The sequence below is a fragment of the Heptranchias perlo genome, chromosome 8 (genome assembly GCF_035084215.1).
Source record: "Heptranchias perlo isolate sHepPer1 chromosome 8, sHepPer1.hap1, whole genome shotgun sequence".
Taxonomy (NCBI): domain Eukaryota; kingdom Metazoa; phylum Chordata; class Chondrichthyes; order Hexanchiformes; family Hexanchidae; genus Heptranchias; species Heptranchias perlo.
Window position 1 is genome coordinate 79155076 of NC_090332.1, and position 27469 is coordinate 79182544.

The 27469-nt window shown below is 43.8% G+C and overlaps 1 protein-coding gene across 2 annotated transcripts in view; it reads left to right on the plus strand.

Moving 5' to 3' along the window:
- Positions 1–27469, plus strand: part of kiz (kizuna centrosomal protein) — a 184341-nt gene that overhangs the window by 64745 nt on the left and 92127 nt on the right. For both annotated transcript variants that reach the window (XR_010963565.1, XM_067988390.1), the window contains exons 5-6: positions 1502–2162; positions 14956–15334. Coding sequence is in view for 1 of the 2 variants with exons in the window: in XM_067988390.1 (XP_067844491.1) it covers positions 1502–2162; positions 14956–15334 (1040 nt within the window). In the remaining variant the exon portion in view is untranslated. The remainder of the gene's footprint in view (positions 1–1501; positions 2163–14955; positions 15335–27469) is intronic.

The following is a 27469-nucleotide window of genomic DNA, read 5'->3' on the forward strand; positions in this document are numbered from 1 at the left end:
ATTTTAACAATGCTGTGGCACAGAGAATGAGGAAAGAATAGAAACACAGAGGCAGGGGAAGGGAGGGAGGGAGATACTCCTGATTGGGAGCAAGGCACCTTATTGAGCGTGAGTGAATAGAAGAAAGAGAGAGACACTGTGGAGCAGGGGATGTGAATAGAAAGTTAAAATGGGGTGGAGAGAGACACTGTTGCAATTGGGACTGGCACATCTCTGGCTCTGCTGGAAGTGAATGAGACCATTTCTGTTGGGGCTCTGCCGACCCACTTTATAAAACACAAATGCACGGAAATTTGTCTCCAGCAAACAATCTCTGACTGAGCAATGCCATGGGAATTTCAGCATCAGATTTAAAATTAATGTGACTAAGTTAATTAAATAAAGATGTAAAGTAAATTGGGTAAATCTGTTACATTGTATGAATCCAGTCTGGTGTCACTCAATGGTGTACTTTTCCATACTTAATTACTCACTGTTGTGTGTCCATTCATACCACTTGCTGGGGGTATAGAGAATTTCAAACTTTTTTTTATTTAAGAATATTTTATTTGCGTAATATATTGTATGGAGTTGGGCTAATTTTCTCTTTTCCGTTTACTCTACAGAACTGCCTCAATTAATGTTCTCAAAATAGTGTGTTGCAATAATTGTCACTGCTAGTCTGAGTTTTTATTTCTATGATTTAATGTAATGATAAATATGAATAGATTTTATAATGGACAGTTTGGGAAGGCACTGCTTTGTCCCCAGTATGACCCCTAATACCCGTGGTTATATTCTGAATATTTAGAGGTATATTTTCCTCTGTCTGCTGATGTTAAAAAGGCTGGTGTGAATGCAAAAGAGGTAAATGTACATGTTAGAGTATCAGGGCGCTAGAGATTTAGAATAACCAAACAATAAATTATTAAAATATATGTAGTTATTTAGCTATAAGCCTGGCCCATGATTTCTCATTTTAATCCCTATTAATGACATTTACAGGATAGCAAAAGGCACACAAAAGTAAAAGCTGCTTCACAGAAAGGCATATATTATTAAAGTATCCTCTGTATTTAAAGTAGCATGTCACAAAAAAAAACTTTCTTCTGTTATATTTTGTACCACACTTATATAAATGGAATACTCAGCGACAAGCCACTGAACACAGAATCTACTGCACTTATGAGTGGAGCCTATCCATCATCTACATATATAATTGCAAAGAACTTATCATTCTAAGTTATAAAATGTTAGCAGACCTGATTGAAAATGAAATATTTTCTGTTCATATTTATATTCTGTGGCTATGCCCGAATTACATTGAAAGATTTATTTATAGTGGTATAAAAATAATTTCAAATTGATGTTCAGTATTTGAGTTTACTACTGTTTTTGCTGTCTACTGAAGAAAAAATTTTATACACAATTTGTTTTCTGAATGTTCTTAGCAGACAAATGAAACTAAATTACATGATCTGTTTTTTTCCTTGAAAGGTAATGTTCGATGTGTTTTTTTCAGACAATGAATTCATCAAGGCAAACGAGTACAGATGTTGGACAAGACCTGTCAAAGGGATTATATCACACTGCCACTCGCTTTATGGACCAACAAACATCAGGAACCTCAAATAGAACATGTTCGAGTCCACAACAAAAATATCACCAGCCCATGGAGAGCTTTTCATCTTCTCAGCCAAATAGGCAGGCAGCATCAGTGACAGCAATGCACAGTAATTCTGTGATGGACAACTTGAAGTTGCCCATGTCAAGCAAGGCAAGGCAAGACTTCCACACTGTTTCTGACATAATAGAAAGGAAGACAGGACTCCAAACCAGTGAAGTAATGCCATTCACTCCCATAATCTCTTCAAGAAGTGAAAGACATCAATATGAAGGGATAGAAAGTAATAGGAGTATTAGAGCAAATAGTTCCGCTGGCAGTCAGGAATTAACTGCACCTTTGGCTCAGTTAGAGCCCATTAAGGAAGAGCTGACACAAGACATTATGCCAGATGACTTTAAAAATCACCTGACAGATGAAGAGAATAGTCACAAAAACCAGATTGTAAGTGAACATGCACCTGAGCAGTTTCAGAGGCTGCCCATGGACCCACTCCAATGCAGTGTGTTTTCAGAAGGTTTCGGCATGAACGTAAAGGGAAACAAAATGAATCAATTAGGTAATATTTTGGTTTTTTTTGGTCAAAGTGCATTTCTGTACTAAGCATTTCTCTTTTGTGTACATTGTAGTTCCTTTAGAATATCACCAAAAAGCCACAGTTTTTATTTTAATTAGAGTACTGTACATTTTATTTACTTTTAATGTTAAGGATTAATGCAAAATTAGCATTTTGCATCTTTAATGCAGAATTTGTTTCCCAAAGACTTGATTTGGCATTCCCATTTTCATTACAATGATTTAAAAAGCCTCTGTATGATCTGGTATGGTCCTAAAAAGACATGTTTCGAGACAGAGTATCTATGTGTGGAATTTAATTCCAGCATTTACTCCTTTGACTGAAAACAGTAGTGGTTGGTTTGGGGGGGATGACTTGTGTGTGGAGCTTTTGTTTTAACACATTCTATCATCCTGTTGTTTTTAGTTGACAAAATGTGTGACAGTATTGAGATACTTCATAACATTTATAAGATTACTAGTAGATAACAGTGCAAATGGAGAATAATCTACCTAGTGATTTTGGAGTGATCTAGTCCGTGAGCTCAAAGGATTGTCTGCTTCCCATTGTGTTAATAGGTTTATTTTCCATAACCTACTGTTCTGAAATTCATTTATACACATTTTTGCTGGTGCAGCTCCCCTGAGTGTACAGCAAGTTTATCCAGTAATGAAGGACCCAGGTTTAATCCCCCGGCTGTTCTGTTAGCTGATCTCAGTTGGAGTGACTGGGGGTGGCTACACTTGGCCTCAGCACTCCCAGGTTGGGAGAGGGTAAATCAGTAGTGGTTCCTGCTCCTGGTTGCTATCCAGGAATCCCTTCTGGAAGTCCTGGTGTGGGAATTGGGTGAGAACACGATCAAGCTCAACTTCGTTGTTGCTGTTGAAATAATATCAACTTATATTTATATAGTACCTTTAATGTAGAAAAAATGTCCCATCAGACTTCAACAAAGGCATAAGAAAAATACAATGGAATAGATTTGGATGGGTGACTAAAAGCTTGGTTAAAAAGGTGGATTTTAAGGAGGGACTTAAAGGAGGGAGAGGGAGGTTTAGAAGAATGCCTCGATTTTAAAATTCTCATCCTTGTTTTCAAATCCCTCCATAGCCTCGCTCCTCCCTATCTCTGTAACCTCCTCCAGCTCTGCAACCCTCCGAGATCTCTGCGCTCCTCCAATTCTGTCCTCTTGCGCATCCCCAGTTTTCACCGTTGCACCGTTAGCGGCTGTACCTTCAGCTTCCTAGGCCCAGAACTCAGGAATTCCCTCCATAATCCTAGGGGAGGTAATGTAGCACTGGCGGAGGCTGCAAAGATAGGGAGTGGTGACATAGTCGAGAGATTTAAACACAAGGATGGAAAATTTTTATTTGAGTTGGGAGCTAATGTAGGTCAGCGAGGACAGGGGTGATAGGCGAGCAGAACTTGGTGCGGGATAAGATAATTGCAGCAGAGTTTGGGATGCGCTGAAGTTTATGCACGGTGGAGGATGGGAGACTGGCCAGAAAAGCACTGGAATAGTCAAGACTGAGATGACAAGGACATGGGTGAGGATTTCAGCAGAAGATGGGCTGAGGTAGAGGAGGAGGCAGTTGGCAGAAGTGGAAGTAGGTGATCTTTGTGATAAACAATAACAACTTGCATTTATATAGTGCCTTTAACATGTGAAGTGTTGTGAAACGTTTTCCTAAGAGAGTAATCAGATAAAATTGACACCGAGCCAAAGAAGGAGATATTAGGACAGGTGACTAAAAACTTGGTCAAAGAGGTAGCTTTTAAGGAGGGTTTTAAAGGAGATGAGCGCTCAAGTGGCCTGAGTTGGATGAATGCAGAGTTCTTGGAGGGTTGTAGTGCTGGGATGAGAATTTTAAAATCAAGGCTTTGGTTGATCCAGAGCCAGTGTAGGTCAGTGAGCACAGTGGTGATGGCTGAGCATGACTTGGTGTTGGTTAGGATACAGCCAGCATAGTTTTGGATGAGCTCAAGTTTATGGAGAGTGGAAGATGGGAGGCCGGCCAGGGGCGCATTGGAATGGTCGAATCTAGAGGTAACAAAAGCATGGATGAGGGTTTCAGCAGCAGATGGAATTTACATTTGGCAATATAAACTAAATGGAACAATTTTAAAGGGGGTGCAGGAACAGTGAGACCTGGGGCTGTAGGTACACAAATCTTTGAAGGTGGCAGGACAAGTTAAGAAAGCTGTTTAAAAAAAACCATATGGGATCCTTGGCTTTATTAATAGAGGCATGGAAGTTATGCTAAACCTTTATAAAACACTGGTTAGGCCACAGCTGAAGTATTGTGTTCAATTCTGGGCACCACACTTTAGGAATGATGTCAAGGCCTTAGAAAGGGTACAGAAGAGGTTTACTAGAATGGTACCTGGAATGAAGGACTTCAGTTATGTGAAGAGACTGGAGAAGCTGGGGTTGTTCTCCTTAGAGCAGAGAAGGTTAAGAAGAGATTTGATAGAGATGTTCAAAATCATGAATGGTTTTGATAGATTAAATAAGGAGAAACTGTTTCCAGTGGCAGAAGGGTTGGTAACCAGATGACACAGATTTAAGGTGATTGGCAAAAGAACCAGAACATGAGTTGTGATCTAGAATGCACTGCCTGAAAGGGTGGTGAAAGCAATTCAGCAGTAACTTTCAAAAGGGAATTGGATAAATACTTGAAGGGAAAATATTTACCGGGCTATGGTGAAAGAGCAGGGGAGTGGGACTAATTGGATAGCTCTAGTCACAGACATGATCGGTCGAATGGCCTCCTGAGCTGTATCATTCGATGATTCTATGGGCTGAGGCAGGGGCAGATGTTATGGAGGTGGAAACAGGTGGTCTTTGTGATGGAGAGGATATGGGGTTGGAAGGTTAGCTCAGGGACAAATAGGACACCGAGGTTGCAAACAGTCTAGTTCAGACACAGTCGAATAACTTGCCAATAATTGATATTAAGGCTCACAATGAATATGGCTATTTTGGTGACATACTGGCGGGCAGCTGTAGAATTGTATACCAGCAAGATGTTAATATCTTTACAAGTGATAAGGGAAGAAAATTGGCAAATGAAAAATAAATATGGCTTATAGACATGGGTACTTGTAACTTTGGTCAAGGGCCACAATATGAAGCAGTGAATTGCTTGAGAGTCACTTTCACAGACATACTATAAAGCAACTATGGATGAATTTACACTGTTACTGCTGGGCGTTAGTGGATTGACTACCTATTTTATACCCCTTCTGATTTTTATTTCCATTTCCATGATAGGTTGGTCATAACATCCTTTGCTGTACCAGTTGCCTCTGTAAGTGACACTCTGATAGGCAATTACAATGATAAGCATGTAATGTTACATGCTAAAACAAATCTACGCACACAGCCTGGATTTTCCAATATTTAAGCAATTGTACACCCTTTCCACCAGGTGGTGCTGGAGGAAAATTTGTAATACAAGCAAATGCTCTCAGTATGAGCCTATCCTCTAATAGTTTATTGTGAGAGGAATACCATTTTTAAGATGGATCTGAAGCCTGTAAGTCCAATGCTGTACTGAAATTCACCCTTTTTGCACAATGACCTTAGGGAAAAAAATGCTCATATTTGGGTACAGTCAATATTGAATCCCAAACTTCTTGCCTTTAGTGGCCGCTTAAGACTTCATGATGCAGTAGTGTTGCATTGAACTCCAATGTAATTATCACCCTTGATCTCCTGTGTTGCAGCCTATACTGCCCCCACTTTGAAACGCGTATTTATTGCACTCCCCCACTTAAGACATGTTCCCTCTATTCACGTTACTAGTAATGTGCATCCTGAAGAGGCAGGCTAGCAGAATGGAAGCCTGTTGCGACGATTGCTGCTGGGGTACGGATCTATGGAGACAGGCTCTAGCCTGTACTGTTGGGTGAAGAAACTGTGTAGCACATTACCCCATCTAAAATAAATTGCACTTCCTAAAATACAGTATATAAAATTTGTTTTTTTTCTTGCCAATTTGTTTCCCCCCTCCCCTCTTCAAGACATTGACACCTAGCTAGAGTGTGGTTCCAGTACTGTTGAGTCATCAAGGGTGCCTATAAGTACTAGGTCTCTATCTTTTACGCATCCTTCATTCAGTCTTTCCTACTCCTTCAGGTTGCAGCCCATGTGTTTACACTGACAACGGTACATTTAACTTTTCTCAGCTTGATGTACTGTTTTCTGCAGGTGTTTCATCCAGAGGTCATTCTGCTGACTGGCCAACAGAATGATCTCTGCTTTATGCCAGCTTTTGAGTGCTCCCTCCATTCCACTCCCTTCCAAAGGTCTGGTGACCATATTAGGATCTGTCATGGGATTGGAATTAAGCAGAGGATCTGACTGGGGAGTGGGAATGGTGGCAGCAGAATTGGGACTGGGAACACCGACACCAATGAAAGAGTCAAATGGTGGGGTGGGAAATGTTAGTAAACTAGATCAGATCCAGTCCAAGGGCCAAAACAGAGCCCTGCAATGGCAGCAACTAGCCTACAGATCATACAGAGAGTACAACTGCCTTATGCTCATGTATAGCTACATTATTTCTTGGTTAAAAATAACCAATGCAAAACAACTGACTACATTTAAAACTACATGTGGTTATGAGGGTTTCACATATGGGACAATGAATACAGAAGTATGGATGTTGTTTTTATGGACTTCCAGAAGGCATTTGATAAGGTTCCACACAAGAGATTACAAAAAATGAAAGCACGCAGAACTGGAAGTAACCTTGTGACATGAGTTAGTAATTGGTTGGGAGGTAGGATACAGAAAATAGGGACAAAGGGAACGTTCTCTGATTGGCAGGATGTGACAAGTGGTGTTCCCCTGTAATCTGTACCTCAGCTTTTCACTATATATAATCAGTGACTTGGATGAAGAACTAGAGAGTTGTGCATCCAAGTTTGCAAATAACACTAAGATTGGAGGCATGGTAAGTTGTGTGGATGGGAGCAGGAAGTTACAAAGGGACATAGACAGCCTAAGTGAGTGGGCAGAACTCTGGCAGATTGAGCTCAATGTGGGGAAATGTGAGGTCATCCACTTTGGATCTGAGAAAGACAAATTGGAATATTTTCTAAACGATGAGAGACTAGGAGCTGTGGAGGAACAAAAGGATTTAGGTGTCCATGTACACAAATCACTAAAAGCTAGTGCACAGGTACAAAAAGCAATTAAAAAGGGCTAATGAAATATTGACCTTTATCTCAAGGAAGTTGGAATACAAAAGTGGAGAAGTGATGCTTCAGTTGTACAGAACCTTGGACAGACCCCATCTGGGGTACTGCGTTCCTTTTTGGGCGCCACAACCAGGAAAGATACATTGGCCTTGGAGATTTACTAGAATGCTACCGGGGCTTAAAGGATTAAATTATGAGGACAGGTTGCATAAACTTAGTTTAAATTCCTTTGAGTTAGGAAGGTTGAGAGGTGATCTTATTGAGGTGTTTAAATATGATAAAAGGATTTGATGAAGTGCACAGAGAAACTCTTCCCTCTGGTGGGGGAATCCAGAACAAGGGGGCATAATCTTAAGAGGTGGGCCATTTAGGAGTGAAATCAGGAAGCACTTTTTCACGTATAGGGTAGTCTGGAAATCTTTTCCCCCAAAAGGTTGTGGATACTGGGTCAATTGAAATTTTGAAGACTGAGATCGATAGATTTTTGTTAGTTAAGGGTATCAAGGAAAATGGAGAGAAGGTAGGTAAATTGAGTTGAGGTACAATGATCCAGTAGAATGGTGGCACAGGCTTGAGGGGCCGAATGGTCTAGTGCTGTTCTCATTTTTGTAAGAGATACCTATCAGTACAAGGCATTGGGAAGGCTGCAATTAGAGTACTGTGAACAGTTTTGGGCATCCCTTTATAGAAAGGATATTAGAGCCATGGGAAAGGTGCAACATAGATTCACTCAGATGATACCAGGATGAGAGGATATTGTGATGAGAGATCTGAAAAACTAGAGCTTCATTCAGTGGAGCAGAGAAGGTTAAGGGGGATATGATAGAAGTGTTGAGAAATTAAGCAAGGTTTGAGAGGATAAATAACTATTATTTACATTGGTCAGTAAATTGGTAACAAGGGGTCATAAATTTCAAAGCATAAAAGGGAAGGTTAGAAGTAATGTTTTCATGCGAAGGGTTATTAGAATATGGAGTGCATCACCACAAATGGCTATTGAAGCTGAGTCAATCATGACATTTAATCGGAATTAGATAAACATTTGAAGAAGACAAATATTAAAGGATATGGAGAAAGAGCAGAGAAATTGAATTACAGTAGATACCTCTGATGTGGAGCTACGACTGACAGAGACATAATAGACCTCTTCCTCTGCTGAAATTTTTCTGATTGTATAAGATGGCTTAGTACTATGCACAAATGCTAAATTGCCACTGATCTGGTACCCATGTCTACCACAGCTTGGTGTTGTTCACTGTGTCTATACAAATGGCAGCTAGCATCATGACTGGGGTTCAGTTGACCATGGGAGTTATAACTGTTATTTTGTTATCTGTAGGCAAACATTGTTTAGTCCACATTGAAAATTAGCCTCATTGGATACCTTTTTAAAATATCAACTTTTTTGTACTCATAAAGGTGAGGGATATCAAAGCTGGGGAACAGACACTTTCCATTTCAAGCATCCAGGGGGTAAATTTAACCCCAAGAAGGGGTGGGCGGGCAGAAAAATAGTGGATTTTTGGAGCCGGACCGCATCCCGGCTCCAACATGCCCAGTTCCGGGTTTGACCCAGGCGCGTTTGGATGTGCGTGCAGCAGACAACCGAAGTCCTGCCCCCATTTAAAGCCGGCGGGCCAATACTGAAAGGGGCAATGAACACCTCATTGTGATAGTTGAGGTACTTAATTTTTTGTGTATTACAAAAGTAAAACAAATTTAACTGTACCTGTTTGGATTTCCCATCACTTCCAATTCATGTCAGGTTAAAGCAGGTGGGAAGGGCTGGATCCATGAGGTGAGTGCCTTTATTGCACTGCTTGTGGGCCAGTAGGAGCAGGAGTATTTCATCCAGGCCCAACAAGCTCAGCCGGCACGACGTGACCCCGCGATCGGCCAAACCGCCCCCTTCCCCCCCACCCCCGATGCTGGACCCCACACCCTCTGATCTTATCCAAGGCCTACCCGACGTCGTCCATGGCCCCCCACCCCTCCGATTTCTTCCAGGGCCCGCGATCGCTTTCTCCATCCCTCCGCCATCTCCGATTTGCGGCTTCTTTCCCTCCCGACAGGCAGCCAGCCTGTCAATCTGACTGTTTAGTGCGTGGGAAATCCGAAAGCACACATCCTAACCTTCAATTGAGTTGCGATCGTAGATTGCGACGCCCTCACTTAGCTTCCGTGTTCCCCGTGTGAATATCTAAAGACGGGCTGGGCTCCCAGCTCCCAGCTAAAATCATGCCCTCAGTGTCAGCATCAGGTCAAGTATGGCATAGGTCAATTATAGCACAAGCAGCTGTAGAGTAAATTTCGCCCAACAATATGCCTTATCCCCAGCTCATAAAAGCAGTCCCTACTCACACCAGTGCTCATTTTTCCACTTCCCACATTAGCCATTCTTGTGGCCTTTCTGAGTGAGATTACCAAATCAATGCCAAACTAAGGTCAGGTTTTTTTTGCTGTGGATCCATGCTCACAAAAAAACAGGCTTTGACGTCACATAGTCATATAAGACCCTTCCAGATGGCAGAGAAAAGATATTTATCCTATAATTCTAGGTAGTTTTCAAAGCCACACCCAAGAATGAAAGGACTGTATGCTTAATCCAAGGCTCACCCTAACCTGCGCAAAATGTAAATTCTGAAACACTAATGCTGTGTCCAAGGTCACTTTGATACTTTAAATGTACGCCATCTACAGTTCTGAACACAATTAATTGTTTGTCTTTTGCGAGATACCTCTTGATAATTAACAGAGTCGGTGGGGTAACAAAAATAAAGTTATAGCTATAGTAGCTTTACTGACAGTCATGTTTCATTTATATTACAGTGCTGCTGCTTGAGGCAGCTTCAACTTAGGTGGCAGCAATGTAATATAAAAGAGGCAGCTTTGTTGTCTCTGGTGGAAAGGAATAATACCGTAGAAGGTTCACCAATGGTAAGTATAAACAGGATGCTTCCAGCAATGCTGCATGCAGTAATATTTTCTGGCCACAGGTAGACTGTAGTTTTTGCATTGTTGTCCTGTACGGACCATTGCCAATCATCAGGGAAAGTCCCTGGTCATACAATTAAAGTCAAGATGTGCACACCTGTGTTAGTGTTATTGCTGATGATGTGAAGTCTGCCCCAACGCATAAATGGGGAAAATAACAGAGCTCTGTGAACCAAAAAGAATTACTGAACTGTTTCAAGTAGAAGCAGTTCCACAATACAAATCAGCATATGTTGCTGTAATTTTAATAGATGTTATCTTTATTAACAAAAACTAGCAGATCTCCCATGTTGTTGCTCATGATGAGTCAGAGCATATGTTGTGTTATGCCATATAAAATAATATTTTATCAGGGCGACTGATTTACAGTGATCCAATAAGTCAAAACGCATTTTCATTGCACAGTATTCTGATGGTATTTTCAGGTTTGAATTATGTTGTTATCTCTGTTTTTGTGGAAACTGGAAATCAGTGGTTTATTGTTATATGTTTGTATAGCAATGTAGTCAACTTTATCTCTACCTTTTCTTCAAAGCCAATATAAACAGGAAGATGGTAGAGAGCATGTTCAAGGTTGCAGATAGTTAGGAAGCATGTAGCAATACTGGGAAATGAAGAGGAGAGGATTGTGTGGTTTTGTAGTGTTGGGGTTAGACTCATAGAAAGGTTACTGCATGGAAGGAGGCCATTTGGCTCATCGAGTCCATGCTGGCTCTATGCAAGAGCAATCCAGTTAGTCCCAGTCTCCCATCCTATCCCTGTAGCCCTGCAATTTTTTCCTTTCAAGTGCTTATTCAGTTCCCTTTTGAAAGCCACGATTGAATCTGCCTCCACCACCGCCCCCCACCCCCCACACCCCGGCAATGTATTCCAGATCATAACCACTTGCTGCATAAAAGAGTTTTTCCTCATGTCATCTTTGGTTCTTTTGCCAATCACCTTAAATCTATGTCCTCTGGTTCTTGACCCTTCCACCAATGGGAACAGTTTCTCTCTATCTATACTGTTCAGACCCTTCATAATTTAAATACCTCTATCAAATGTCCTCTCAACCTTCTCTGTTCCAAGGAGAACAACCCCAGCTTCTCCAGTCTATCCACGTAACTAAAGTCTCTCATCCCTGAAATCATTCTAGTAAATCTTTTCTGCACCCTCTCTAAGGCCTTTCCTAAAATGTGGTGCCCAGAACTGGACATAATACTCCAGTTGTGGTCGAACCAGTGTTTTATAAAGGTTCATCATGACGTGCTTTTGTACTCTATGCCTCTATTTATAAAGCCGAGGATCCCGTATGCTTTTTCAATCGCTTTCTCAACCTGCCCTGCCACTTTCAATAATTTATGCACATATACCCCCAAATCTCTCTGTTCCTGTACCTCTTTTAGAATTGTGTCCTCTAGTTTATATAGCCTCTCCTCATTCTTCCTACTGAAATGTATCACTTCACATTTTTCTGCATTAAATTTCATCTGCCACGTGTCCGCCCATTCCACCAGCTTGTCTATATCATCTTGATGTCTATCATTATCCTCCTCATTGTTCACTACACTCCCAAGTTTTGTGTCATCTGCAAATTTGGAAATTGTGCCCTGTACACCCAAGTCCAAGTCATGTATATCAAGAAATGCAGTGGTCCTAGTACCGACCCCCTGGGGAACACCACTGTACATCTCCCTCCAATCCAAAAAACAACTGTTCACTGCTATTCTCTGTTTCCTGTTACTTAGCCAATTTTGTGTCCGTGCTGCTACTGCCTCTTTATTCCATGGGCTTCAATCTTGATGACAAACCTGTTACATGGCTCTTTATCAATCGCCTTTTGAAAATCCATATACACCACATCAGCCGCGTTGCCCTCATCGACCCTCTCTGTTACCTCATCAAAAAACTCTATCAAGTTAGTTAAACACGATTTGCCTTTAACAAGTCCATGCTGGCTTTCCCTAATCAATCCACACTTGTCCAGGTGACTGATAATTCTGTCCCGGATTATCGTTTCTAAAAGTTTCCCCACCATCGAGGTTAAACTGACTGGCCTCTAGTTACTGGGTTTATCCTTACACCCTTTTTTGAACAAGGGTGTAACATTTGCAATTCTCCTGTCCTCTGGCATCACCTCCATATCTAAGGATGTTTGGAAGATTATGGCCAGTACCGCCGCAATTTCCACCCTTACTTCCCTCGGCAATCTAGGATGCATCCCAAGGTGACTTATCTACTTCAAGTACAGCTAGCCTTTCTAGTACCTCCTCTTTATCAATTATTAGCCCATCCAGTAGCTCAACTACATCTTCCTTTACTGTGGGGCTGGCAGCATCTTCTTACTTGGTAAAGACAGATGCAAAGTACTCATTTAGTACCTTGGCCATGCCCTCTGCCTCCATGAGTAGATCTCCATTTTGGTCCCTGATCGGCCCCACCCCTCATCTTCCTACCCAATTACCGTTTACTTGCCTAAAGAAGACTTTTGGATTCCCTTTTATATTTGCTGCCAATCTATTCTCATACTCTCTCTTTGCCCTCTTATTTCCTTTTTCACTTCCCCTCTGAACTTTCTATATTTAGCCTGGTTCTCACTTGTGTTTTCAACCTGACATCTGCCCCTTTTTTTTGCTTTATCTTAATCTCTATCTCTTTTGTCATCCAGGGAGCTCTAGCTTTAATTGCCCTACCTTTCTCCCTCGTGGGAATGTACCTAGACTGTACCTGAACCATCTCCCCTTTAAATCCGCCCATTGTTCAGTTACAGTTTTGCCTGCCAATCTTTGATTCCAGTTTACCCGGGCCAGATCTGTTCTCATCTCACTGAAATTGGCCCTCCTCCAATTGAGTATTTTTACTTTAGAATGGTCCATGTCCTTTTCCGTAGCTATTCTAAACCTTATGGTACAATGATCGCTGTTCCCTAAATGTTCCCCCACTGATACTTGCTCCACTTGGCCTGCTTCATTCCTCAGAGCCAAGTCCAGCAATGCCTCCTTCCTCCTTGGGCTGAAAAGGTACTGGTCATGAAAGTTCTCCTGAACGCACATCAAAAATTCCTCCCCCTCTTTGCCCCTTATATTATTACTATCCTAGTCTATATTCGGATAGTTGAAGTCCCCCATTATCACTACTCTATGGCTTTTGCATCTCTCTGTTATTTCCCTGCAAATTTGCTCCTCTATCTCCTTCCCACTAGTTGGTGGCCTATAGAATACACCCAGTAGTGTAATGGAACCTCTATTGTTTCTTAACTCTAACCAAATAGATTCTGTCCTTGACCCCTCCAGGACATCCTCTCTCTCTAGCACAGCAATATTCTCTTTAATCAATACTACCACCCCCCTTCCTTTCTTCCCTTCCCTATCTTGGCTCTGGCTGCACTCCCCAGGGGGACCCTCTCCCTTACCAATGTTCATACCGGTTAGAGAGTGAGTTGCGGTCCTGTGGTTCTGGACTACTGAGAAGGGGGTAGGAGGAAAGGGAATCATGGGCTCTGGGATCATTAGAAGTGTGGTCACAAGATCTAGGAACAGTGGGAAGTTGATAGTGTGGGATTTGGGAGTAGAAGAGGATGTGCTGGTGTCTGAGAGCATTGAAAATGGCGTGCTTTGCTGTTGGAGTACCAGGAGAGGTATGCTGCAGTTGGAATCATTGATTGGGGGGCTTCCGGGATCTGGGCAGGTCTGGTGGCAGGGTACAGGAGTACTGAGAAGTGGCGAATGAGGGCCTCTGAGGATTGGGGAAAGCATTTATCAGGTGCGGGAACATTGTGCGGTGTAAGGTCTAGAACTACTGGGGACGGCTAGCATGTGGTAGTATAGGGTGGTGCTGGGGTCTGGCAGTTGTTTTTGGAGGAGGGGATTGAAGGAAAATAAAGATTGTAAGGCTTGATCATTTTGCCTCCATCCCTGACTTTTGCAATATGATTTCTGAGCTTTGAGATGGGACCCCTCTGTTAGTTATTTGAAGTGGGCAGTGCTCTTGTATTGTATTTGCCTACTGTATGCACTTTAATCAAGAACTACAAGGCTCCCAGCCCACGCTTGTGGTTAACCATCCCTGCTTCCTAGAAAGGCTGTATTGTTGTATTCCGAGCTGTGCGCCAGGAACTAGCTTTAAGTTCTTTGAATATCTTTGGTAAAAATACAGGAAATACTTTAAAGAATTTAAAGTCATTGCCCAGATCATAGCTGGAAATGTGGCAAACTTGCATTTATGGAAGCGGCGAGCAGGGAGCGGGGGGAGTAACAGGATGGCTGAGCAGAGTGGCAGGAGAGCAAAGAGCGGGCTAATAGGAAGGGAGTGGAAAATGTGAGAAGGATAAGGCAGGAGACAGCGTGCAGGGGCAAGACTACAAGTCTGAAGCATGGAGACGTAACAGGAGGGAGCGGGAAGGAGGGACAGGCACTCATTCACTTGGAAAGGTAGCCAGCGTCTGAGTCCAGTGCTCTTACCTGCTTTTCACAGGCCTCAGATGGCTACCTTGGAGATGCAAATAGAGAGCTGGGAGGATTCAATAAAAAAGCAAGTTTAAGTGTGACTGTAAAGTGTTACAGGAGGTCGTTGGAGATTGATTACTGACAAATGACAATCTTTTTTCTTCTATTAGTGAACTCCCAGAATCAGAAAATGGTTGCAGAGGAAGTTCTGAGGTCAAGTGAGGATGAGCGGAGGTTGGCAGGTGAAATGTATGATTCAGAAAGTGACCTCAATATTTCTGGTAGCAGTGAAGAATTACAGTTGAAGGAATCTTTTGAAGACCCATACAATCTGAAAACAGCTGTAAAAGATGATCCAGCAAGGACGAGTGAGTCAGTCTTTACCAAAGATGAAAGCTCTGCTCTTTCCAAAAAAGAACACACTGTGTCTTTCTTAAATCAGTCAACGGTGTTAGATCAAAAAGGCCATGGCAGTTTTGAGGAAGGTGACCTTCATGGAGAACTACATGGAGAACTACATGGGTCCACAGCACAATCTCAGAGAGATGAGTAAGTATTGTTGGTCTATGGTATCAATAAATGAAGTTATATATTTCTAGGTGATTTGATTTTAAAATAATAATCCTTTTGCACTCCTCAAAAAGTGACTTCAAAAATAGTTATGTTTTTATAAATATGGTGAGTTATCAGAGCAATAAAGTGGGAGTAGGTGTCACTTGTGGAGCAAGCGCCAGCGCAGACCTGATGGGTTGAATGGCCTGTTCTTGTGCTGTAGCATTGTATGATTCGATGTGAAAGGTTGAAGGATAAGCAAGATGCACATGACTTAGAGACACAATATACACAATAATCCAATGTCAATTTTAGATTAAATAGACAAAAATTGGTTACCAGTATCTGCTGTTGAAATTGCTGCACCAGGATTGCTACAACTTTCATTAGGCTATGGAAGAACTGACTTTCTCACTGGAAAATTCACACTGCAGTTCCAAATATTCTTGTGTTCCCAACAATCAGCAGAGTCAATTCTGTCAAACTTCTTTTCTTGTAACAGCTGCCTTATTTTCCCACAAAATATATAGATATTAAAAAGTAATTCAGCACTATATGGGCAATCTCACTTAGAGAGGCCATAAAGCTGGTTGGTGTGGGAAGCAGAAAATATATTGATGGAATCGAGGTTGATGCATATTATTGGGGTAGCCTTCTAGATAGAATTTTACTCTGCATCTATCCATACTGTACCTGACCTGAGAGTGTTTGATACTGACACTTGGGGCATGGTTTTAGCATGGAGCCGGGAACCCAGTGCTTGGGTAGATATTCACGTGGGGAACCCGGAAGTGAAGTGAGTGCGTCGCATTCTGTGATCACAACTCAATTGAAGGTAAATATCTGTGCTTCCGGGTTTCCCACGTGCTAGGCAGCCAGATTGACAGATTGGAAATAATCAGAGGGGTGTGGGGGGGACGTGGATGACATTGGGTGGGCCTCGGAGAAGATCTGGTGGGGAGGTGGTCCACCACCGGGGAGGCGGGGGGGAGGAGTCCACCATCGGGGTGGGGGGGAGGGAGTGGGCCGATCACGGGGGTCCTGTCACGCCAGTTGAGCTTGTTGGACCTGGATGAAGCACTCCATCTCATCCTGGCCCACAAGCAGTGCAATAAAGGATCTCACCTCATTGATCTGGCCCTTCTTGCCTGCTTTCACCTGACATAAATCAGAAGCGATGGGAAACCGGAACAGGTAAGGTTAAATTCGTTTTACATTTCTAATACACCAAAAATTCAGTGCCTCAACTATTGCAATGAGGTACAATACCCCTTTAAGTATCGGCTTGCCGGCTTTAAGTGACGACGGGACTTCCGGTTTCTGTTGCGCGCGTGCATCCTAATGCGCTTGGATTAAACCCGGAAGTGCACACGTTGGAGCTGGGATGCGGTTCTGCTGAAGATTTAATCAATTTTTACTACCCACCCGCCCCCAGCCCCTCCCGTTCTTGGGGGTTAAAATTACCCCCTTAGTGCCCAAAATGTGTTTCATTTCTTTGCCAATATCATTTACCTTGAATAACACAAAATTCACAAAGATTTTTTTTCCAAAGTAAATTCCTCTAAAATATTACGTAATTACTGTTGTAAAAGCAAAACACAAGATAAAGACTGGAAAAAGGAGAAAACCATCTCTTATTTAGTGACGGGATTTACTGAAACCTGAATTTTAATTGCAACATCAAAGATCTTTCCTTCTTCAGTAAAATTAATGTCTCCATTATACTGCATATACTGGTTTGACATAGCAAAGCAATACGAGCCAGCAGCATCCAAATGCTGGTTAAAATTTTTAAGGTACATAGGAACAGGAGTAGACCATTTCGTCCCTCGAGCCTGTTCCGTCATTCAGTGAGATCATGGACACGATGGGCTGAATGGCCTCCTTCTGTGCTGTAACTTTCTGTGATTCTATGATCATGGCTGATCTGTGACCTAACTCCACATACCTGCCTGAGCCCCATATCCTTTAATACCTTTGGTTAACAAAAATCTATCAATCTCAGATTTAAAATTAACAATTGAGCTAGCATCAACTGCAGTTTGCGGAAGAGAGTTCCAAATTTTTACCATCTTTTGCGTGTAGATGTGTTTCCTAACTTCACTCCTGATAGCCCTGGCTATAATTTTTAGGCTATGTCCCCTAGTCCTGGAGTCTCCAACCAGCGGAAACAGTTTCTCTCTATCTACCCTATCAGTTCCCCTTAGTATCTTGAAAACTTCGATCAAATCACCCCTTAATCTACTAAATTTCAGAAAATACAACTCTAGTTTGTGTAATCTCTCCTCGTAATTTAACTCTTGGAGTCCAGGTATCAGTCTAGTAAATCTACGCTGTACTCCCTTCAAGGCCAATATATCCTTCCTAAGGTGCGGTGCCCAGAACTGAATACAGTACTGCAGGTGTGGTCTAACTGGGGCTTTGTATAGCTGTAGCATAACTTCTACCCCCTTGTATTCTAGCCCTCTAGTATAAAGGCCAGCATTCCATTAGCCTTTTTGATTATTTTTTGCACCTGTCCATGACATTTTAATGACCTATGTACATGGACCCCTAAGTCTCTTTGCACCTCCACTGATTCGAGCTTTTCACCATTTAGAAAGTACCCTGTTCTATCCTTTTTAGATCCAAAGTGGATGACCTCACACTTGCCCACACTGAAATCCATTTGGCACAGTTTTGCCCATTCAATTAATCGATTAATATCTCTCTGTAATTTTATATTTCCATCTACACTGCTTACAATGCTGCCTATCTTTGTGTCATCGACAAACTTGAATATGTGGCTCTCTATCCCATCATCTAAGTCATTAATAAATGCAGTGAATAGTTGAGGCCCCAGCACAGATCCCTGTGGGACACCACTAGTCACATCCTGCCAATTTGAGTACCTGCCCATTATCCATACACTCTGTCTCCTGCCGCAGAGCCAATTTCCTAACCAGTTCAATAATTTGCCCTCAATTCCATGAGCTTCGACTTTAACTAACAGTCTCTTATGAGGGACTTTATTGAATGCCTTTTGGAAGTCCATATAAACAACATCCATAGACAGTCCCTTCTCCACTACTTTAGTCACCTCTTCAAAAATTCAATCAGATTCTTTAGGCATGACCTACCCTTTACAAATTCATGCTGGGTCTCTCCGATCAGCTGAAAATTTTCAAGGTGTTCAGACACTCTATCCTTAATTACAGACTCTAGTAATTTCCTGACAACAAACGTTAGGCTAACTGGTCTATAATTCCCTGGTTTCCCTCTCTCACCTTTCTTAAATAACGGAGTAAAGAGCTGAGTCTGTTCTTTTCCAACATTAAAGTAACTGCAAGGGAACATTTTAAAATTCACTTCGCACCACTGTTATTAATCCCCATGAAACTTACATTTTTGTTTTAAAAAAAACATAACTTCCTCAGTTTACCTTACTGAGTGACATTGCCAAATTTGTGCTGAATTTGTTTCAGGATATAGATCTGTATCCAGTAAAAACTGGTTTGAGAATATTCAAATTTATTTTCACAAAAGACTCTTATGGCTGGCAAACAAAAGTGACATCAGTCTGTGCTAGATTCAAGCCCAGCTTCTCAATCTGGAAGGACATTGTGGCAACACACTGCACTACCCAGTCATTTTGTCCAGTTACTTGTTAAATATGCTGCATCATTCCAAAAATTGTTTTGGAAGCAAACATCTGTAATGTTTTTGTCAGTGGTAATGGAAAACTGCTGTCCTCACTATTTTGTATCTTAGTTGATTAAGAAAGCTTAATTTGAGGAGCAGCCTGACAGATCCAATACTAAGACACTGGGTCCTCAACTGAGAATCTTGACAAAATTGGTAGAGGGTGAGAAGTAAAAGAAGCATAACTAATTTACTTGTATATGCTTATTGCTGGTAGTGGATATTAACTAACTGGCACATTTAATTGGTATATAATCATTTTTAGCTGATTTTCCAACATGTTCTTCAGTCATCTCACAAATCATTTTTCTTTTAGCATCAGGTCTTGCAGAGATTAGCATGATGTGGAGATGCCGGTGATGGACTGGGGTTGACAAATGTAAGGAATCTTACAACACCAGGTTACAGTCCAACAATTTTATTTTAAAATCACAAACTTTCGGAGATTATCACCTGACGAAGGTTGATTGGAGCCACTTACCTGTGCTTCCGGGTTTCGCGCTGGAAAGCTGCGCAGCGAGCGGACTGCGCATGCGCAGCATAGGAGGAGCCCTATTTAAAGGGGCAGTACCCATTGACTGATGCTGCAGGAAATAGGAAAAATTACAGCATGGAGCAGCCCAGGGGGAAGGCTGCTCACAGGTTTAATGATGCCTCACTCCAGGTATTATTGGATGGGGTGAGGACGAGGGTGAGGACAGAGATCTCCCCCACCCACCCCCCCCCCCTGCCCCCCCGGCGGGCAGGAGGAAGCGGCCTGCCTCTGCCACCAAGAATGCCTGGCTCGAGGTGGCAGAGGAGGTCACCTGCACCACCAACATATCGCGCACCTGCATATAGTGCAGGAGGCGCTTCAATGACCTAAGTAGGTCAGCCAAAGTGAGTACACTTACTCATTCCCCTACACTCCGTCTGCCACATCACCGCCCCCACCCCACATCTCCTTCTGCACTGCCAACACTACTCTATCACATCACTCCTCACACCCACTCAAAGCTCATCCTCATCTTACCTGCACTTACGCAACTAGCCAGTACTCATCCCGCCACTACCACTCAACCCAATCCTCATACAATCTCATGGCTCTATCTCATACTCACCCTCTCATGCATCTCTTTCATGGTCAGCCTCACTCAACCTGCCAGTACCTGTGCTGCAGCCACAGGGCATGCATCACCTATGTGCAGTAGGAAGCGTAAGGCAAACATGTCGTGAGCATGAAGGGGATGCACAAGGGTTTGTCACGGTTTTTACTTATATTTAATTTCTGACCAACTCTCATAACATATTATATTGTCACCACTACTGCCACGTCTTTGTGAATTTTGTCTGGTTTGTGCAATAATGGCCTTTCCTGAGGATCACTCTGAAGACCCACAACTGATCCCACCCATTGTGTCACTGCAGAGTGGGTGTAGGTGTATTTGCAGGGCTCTTTTGTACAGACGACTGAGAGACGTCGGCGATGTCCCCGGTGGCACCCTGGAAGGATGCGGAGGAGAAGTTGTTGAGGGCAGTGGTGACTTTGACAGCGAAGGGTGAGAAGATGGTGCTCGGGCCAGCCGGGAACAGCTCGGCATGAAGGAGGCTGCAGATGTCCACGACTACATGTCGAATGACTCTGAGCCTCCGTGTGCACTGCTGCTCAGAGAGGTCCAGGAAGCTGAGCCTCGGTCTGTAGACCCTGTGGTGAGGGTAATGCCTTCTGCGACGCATCTCTCTCTGCCATTGCCCTCCCTCCTGCTGTGCAGGTGGATGTATCACAGCACTGTGTTGTGGGGCTCCACGTGTCAGAGGTGGACGGTGAGGCTGGTGATGCTGGAGATGCTGTTGATGCTGTTCGTCCCCTGAGGAGGTTATGACTGCAGCTACGGCAGCCCCCATCCGGAAGATATACATTTGAGGGGGTCCGCAAGGTAGGTACATGTGTCTGGACACCGGGGTAAGTGTGCAAGTTGGTGAATTTTATTGTTAGGAGGAGGGTGGTGGAGGCCAAACTTTGTCCAAATGAGTGAGGGTCTTCCCCCCTCTGTCAAATGAACCTCTGCAGCTGCCACAGGCTGATGGCTGCAACATGTCCATTTGAACTGGGAGTGTTTCCCACCCCTCCTAAAATGTCATGTTAATCAGGTCTCTAAACGACCTGAAATACCTTAATGATTACTTTAAGTGGCACCCCGCCGGCTTTAATTGCCGGCGGGAGTCCCACATGCAGGGACTGTGCGCGCATGTCAGCGCGTCACTGGGGAACCCGGAAGTGGGCGGGTTGGAGATGGGCTGCAGACCCACCCCGGGAATCCCCGATTTTCGCAGCCCCCCCGCCACGAACGCTTGGGGGTGCGAAAATCGAGCCCATTATAGTCGTGTGTTGTGCCCTGCACAACAGGGCACAACAGAGAAGGGTGCCGCTGGAGGAGGCCACATCCACATCTGCCCACCCATATTGAGGAGGAGGAGGCAGAGAAGGAGGAGCAACTCATGGGCAGAACAGCGGCTCACCTGGCTGCTCGAGAGGCCAGGGAGTCACTGATATGTGAACGGTTCTCCTAACATCAGACAGTGTGAAGAGTCCAGTCCTCACCACCTGGACAGAGCAGTGGCCACACCAGCCCCCTCCCCCACCCCCTGCGCAAAATAGTTGTGCAACTACATATACACCCACTGTAGAGTGACCCAATGGGTGGCATCAAGTGTGGGTGTTCATGGTGAACCTCATGAAAGGGCCTTATTACACAAGCCAGTCAAGAATGGCCAAGACATGGCAGTAGTGGTGACAATAATAATATTTCATGTGCCATTAACAAAATTCAAATATAAATAAAAAACATGACAAACTGTCAAACACCCTTGTGCATCCCCTTTGTGCTCACAAAACCTTTGCCTTATGCTTATGAGTACTCCTACGTGGTGCCTCCCCTGTGGCTGCAGCAGAGGTAGTGGCAGGTTGCTTTTGTTCATGTCCTGACCGATTAGATGCTTTGGGCCTACGACCTCTGGAGTTTGGTGCCTGTGAAGGCCCCTCCAAAGACTGCTCCACCTGCACCGGAGAGGAGGCAACATTGTGGGTACTGGTTGAGAGGGGGGCAACGGGTGAGACGTGGGGGCGCTTTGAGTGGCGTCCCCACTTCCTTGTCCCCTTTTGCCATCTTCCCTCCCCGGGCCAGGCCCGCACCACTTCTACCACTCTGCTGGACGACAGTTTGGAGGACATGTGTGAAGCCTTGTAAGGCCAGTGCCAGAGTATCTGCCTGCCTGTTTAAGGTGGCAGAATGTTTTTCACCCTGAGTCTGAAGGGCTGTTGTCAGGGCCTGAATGGACTCATTGGTGAGCCGTGCTTGAAGCTCGATGGAGGCTAGCCTTCCCTCCATCGCAGACATTCCTGCACTTACCCACGACACTATCTCAGAGATGCCTTCACGTGACAGTATCTCAGAGATTCCCTCCCGTACCTGTGCCACCATTCCACTCATGCCGGAGTTGGACTCCTCCATCCACTGCGCGGTTCTGGAGAGTGCGCATGGCACCTGTTCCAGCACCTCGCAAATGTGTCGCTGCCCCTCGATCATTCTTTTTTTCATGTATGGCCCCCCATGGTTCAGCATCTGTGTCCAGCTGAGCAGAGCCTGGAGAAGAGTGCTCCCACCGACGCAGACTCTCCACAGCTGCCTCTGCCACCAGTGTCTGCTCCTGCTCACGTGTGTGGTGACTCACCATGTGCAACCCCAACTAAGTGAGGATGGGGACCCACCGAGGTGTGAGTATCTGCGCTGGTAGATGCGCACTCAGATGCGACGGTGCTCCCTCAGAGGCCGGAAGATCCTCTGAGAAATCACTCTCCGCCGTCATGGCGGTCGCTGAAGGCCCTGTAAGAGAACAGAAAGCAATATTAAGCATGATGACAGATGTTGAGGTGCTGAAGATGACAAGGCATGTTAACATCAATTGCTATTGTGTGTGCTGAATGTTAAAGTTCTGTCACCAGCCGTTTGTCGGGTGGCAGTCTCGCTGTCCCCGGACAGGCACTCGAGGGTGCAGCTAAGTTCCAGAGCCTCCTGCTCCACCTCTGTGAGGACGACCTGATGTTGCCGCCCCCCTCCGGTCCTCGTCCTCTCCCGTGCGTTCTGGGCTTTCTTCTCCTATTAGTGGAGAAAGTAGAGAGGCATGAGTGAGGGATGGTGACGTGGCCAACCGCTGAATGCATTGGTTTGGGTGAGGCTGACCGTGAAAGAGATGCATCAGAGGGTATGAGTCAGAGCCATGACATTGTATGAGGATTGGGTTGAGTGGTAGTGGTGGGATGAGTACTAGGGAGGTGAGTATGTGCAGGTAAGTTGAGGATGAGGTTTGAGTGGGTGTGAGGAGTGATGTGATAGAGTAGTGTTGGCAGTGCAGAAGGAATTGTGGGGTGGGGGCGGTGATGTAGAAGACGGAGTGTAGGAGAATGAGTAAGTGTGCTCACTTTGGCTGACATAGTTAGGTCATTGAAGCACTTCCTGCACTATATCCAGGTGCGGGAGACGCTGCTGCTGGTGACCTCCTCTGCCACCTCAAGCCATACCTTCTTGGTGGCAGAGACAGGCCACTTCCTCCCATCCGCCGGGTAGAAAATATCCCTCCTCCTCCTCACCCCATCCAGTAGGACCTGGAGTGAGGCATCAGTAAATCTGGGACCAGCCTTTCTCCTGGGCTGCGCCATTCTATAATTTTGGTTGATTGATTGCTCCAGGAACAGCATTGGAGGACTGTCCCTTTAAATAGGGCTCCTCCAGCTGACAGTCTGTGATGCGGGTGCGCAGTCCGCCCGCTGCGCAGGTTGACAACAGGAAACCTGGAAGCCACAGTAAGTGGCTTCAATTTTCCCGCGATTGCACGGGGAACGGACGGATTTTACTGGGCGGGTTACCCATGCGCCCAGTCGACCCCCCCCACACCCCCACCCCTGCTGCCATCCCGCCTCCCTGGTAATATCTGGGCCAATGTTTCAGGTCGAAGACTTTTCGTCAGACTGGAAGATGTTAAAGAGTTAAAAATTTTTTAGCAAGTACAGAGCCTGGGAAAGGTGGGGGCTGGGGGCTGCAGGGGAGGAAAGAACAAAAGGGAAGGTCTGTGATAGGGTAGAGGTCAAAAGTGATTAAATGACAAAAGGGATGATGGTGCAAGGCAAGGAAGGTGGTAATGGGACAGGATAAGAAACAAGAGATTGGACAGGAGTAGCTGTAAATGGCAACAGCAGAGCCATTACCAGCACTTGCTGTCCGAAAAAGTGGGAGCAGTGGTTACGATCTGAAGTTATTGAAATCATTGTTGAGTCCGGAAGGTTGTAAAGTGCCTAAATGAAAGATGAGGTGCTGTTCCTCGAGCTTATGTTGAGCTTCATTGGACCAGTGTAAGAGGCCGAAGATGGAGAGGTCAGAGTGGGAGTGGGACGGGGAATTAAAATGGCAAGCAACCGGCAGGTCAGGGTCACGATTTGCTGAACACCTCCGCTGTGTCTGCAAGCATGATCCTAACCTACTGGTTGCTTGCCATTTTAAATCCCCGTCCCACTCCCACTCTGACCTCTCTATGTTTGGCCTCTCACACTGTTCCAATGAAGCTGAACGTAAGCTTTTGTCTGGGAGATCTTTGTGTTTTCACTGAAAATTGTTACTTTCCCCTCACAATTCCTCTATTCACACATATTTACCTCTTCAAACTGACACCATCAAGATGGGGGACACCATGGCTGCGTTCACCACTACATCTGAGGACGAGTAACATCACCAGCCTCGTCACCCCTTCCTGCACAAAACAGTCCTGCTACTACACATACACCCACTGTAAAGTGACCCATTGGGTGGCATTAAGTGTCGCCATTCATGATGAACCTCATGAAAGGGCCCTTTCACAAAAGCCAGTCAACAATGGGTAAGACGTGGCAGTAGTGGTGCGAGAATGATAACATTTAATGTGACTTTAGCAAAAAATAAATATAAATGAAAAACATGACCGTCTGTCAGACACCCTTGAGCCAGACCTTCTTGGTGGCAGAGAAAGGGCACTTCCTCCCGTCAGCTGGGTAAAAGATTTCCCTCCTCCTCTTCACCCCGTCCAGTAGCTGCTGCAGTGAGGCATTGCTGAACCTTGGAGCAGCCCTGCCCCTGTGCTGCTCCATTATGATTTCTGGGTCTTTGCTCCAGCAAAAACCTTTGGAGCAATGGTCCTTTAAATAGAACTCCTCCAGCTGACAGCCTGTGATGCGGGTGCGCAGTCCGCCCACTGCGCAGCTTTCGGACGGCAAACCCGGAAGCCACGTTGAGTAGCACCAATTCACTTGCGGTCGCGTGCGAAACGGACATATTTTATTAGTCGGGTTATCCACGCGCCCATTCACCCCCCTGCTGCCATCCCGCCTCCATTCTAAAATCGGGGCCTTTAACTCTTAACATCTTCCAGTTCTGATGAAAGGTCTTCGACCTGAGATGTTAACTCTGTTTCTTTCTCCACAGATGCTGCCTCACGTGCTGAGCTTCTCCAGCATTTTCTGTTTTTATTTCAGATTTCCACCATCTGCAGTATTTTGCTTTTGATATAATGTGTGGTTAGGTTATATTCAAAGCATACATTTGGCAGCCCATTTTCCTCTGAAACTCAAGAGCCTAGTGTGTGCATATGGAAGCACATAGATGATGCATGACACAGCACATAGTAGCCATTGTGTACACAATTGCAGTCCCAGGTTTGCAGACACTGGCTTGGAACTGATGCTTTGTAGGGCTGTAGTGTGCAGTCTCATAGTTGTGCAGTACAGAAGGGTGAGCTAATGTTAATTTACTAAAATTGAGGTTCAGTAGGTTAAAACAGAAAGCAAAATAGTTTGTAGCTGCTGTGTTTCAAATATTGGTTATTTAAATGATAAAAATACACACACACTAATATGTGACAATGCAGTCAATTCCAGTGACTTATAAATCTGATATTAGCAAATCTTAACAGAGGTCAAAGTAGTTTGTAGCTGCTATGTTTTAAATATTGGTTATTTAAATGATAAGAACCACACACACTAATATGACAGTGCAGACAAATCTAGTGACGTGCAAATCTGATATCAACAAATTTTTCACATGTCAAAATTACTGGTAAAGATAGCCATTCTTGAACTATTTAAGTTGGATTGGTAATAATTTAACTGTTCTGCTGCACTACGTATAAAATCATGGGATTCCACTGTAATTCTATATAACTATGCAGTTCATTGTAATATTGCTCTCAGAAAGAAATGTTGCAAGTCAGTTAGTATGGAGAGTTAATGCCAAAATGTATGGAAGTTGATGACATCACTTCCAGTCTCGTGTAAATGATATACTATATATCTTTAGTTAGACATCAATTATTGTAAAAGTAAAATTAAAGCAGCCCTGATGTTCTCCGTTTTCCTCACAATTACTTGCTTCAAGCTGCTTTATTGTAGTCTGTCAAATGGTTCTGTAGGGCTTCAGACCCTAGTGCACCATGGCAACAGAATCTAAATATATCACTTGAAAGGTTCAATCTCCAGCATGTTTTTTTGTGTAAAGGAGCCAGGGTTAGGCTTGATGCCAAGGACCAGAAATAATTTGATGACAATCCAACAATTAAACTAAATCTGAGAGATAGAGACAGACCAGGGGTGTAGTCCTAGCTCTATTTGAGAGACTAACAATACTGCAGGCTTGATGCACACAGCACATTCAGTTTGTTAAAGGTCTCTTTGAAGAATACTGACAAATAAAGAGTATAGAAAGGAGATGACTGTTTTGAGGCCCATGGTAAAGGAAGAAAGACCAAGCTTTTGCCCAAGCTTCTTCAGCAGCATTGAAGAGGACTTAGCACAGATGGATTGTCTACTGCAGAATGTAACAGATATAATTCAAGCTGTCAGCTTAATCAGGATGTTACCAGGAAGCAACCTGATGAAGAGAAGGATCCCTTGTTTCCTGACCTCTAACCCTCAGCCCATTACAGATTGTCATAAATTCTGTTTTTTCTTTATATTGGTTTCTCTTTTTTCTTGCTCTTGTTGCCATTCTGTTTTCATGCTGCTGTTTCATTTGTTACGCACAATTGCCTCCAGTGTGGACCACCCAGATTTTACCCTGGAGGGGAAGGATATGCTTTTAAATTTGAATGAGTGAAGTAGTCTAAGAAATATTAGGGTAATTTAGCATACTAAATATTTAGTATTAAAAAAGAATACATTAAACTTTGCTGGAACATTATTTGTATGGTCATTTGTTCTTTATCCATAAATGGACCTGTTACTGCAACAGATTTTAAATGTATGAAAATAGCAGTGACCATGTATTATGCATGCCAGATATGATAGTCATAAAACAGACTGTGTAATAACACTTTTTAATGCTATAATTTGTTCTAAACAATTTGGGACACTGAATAAGAGGAGTACTGAATGCTGTTGTTTATCTCATGGGT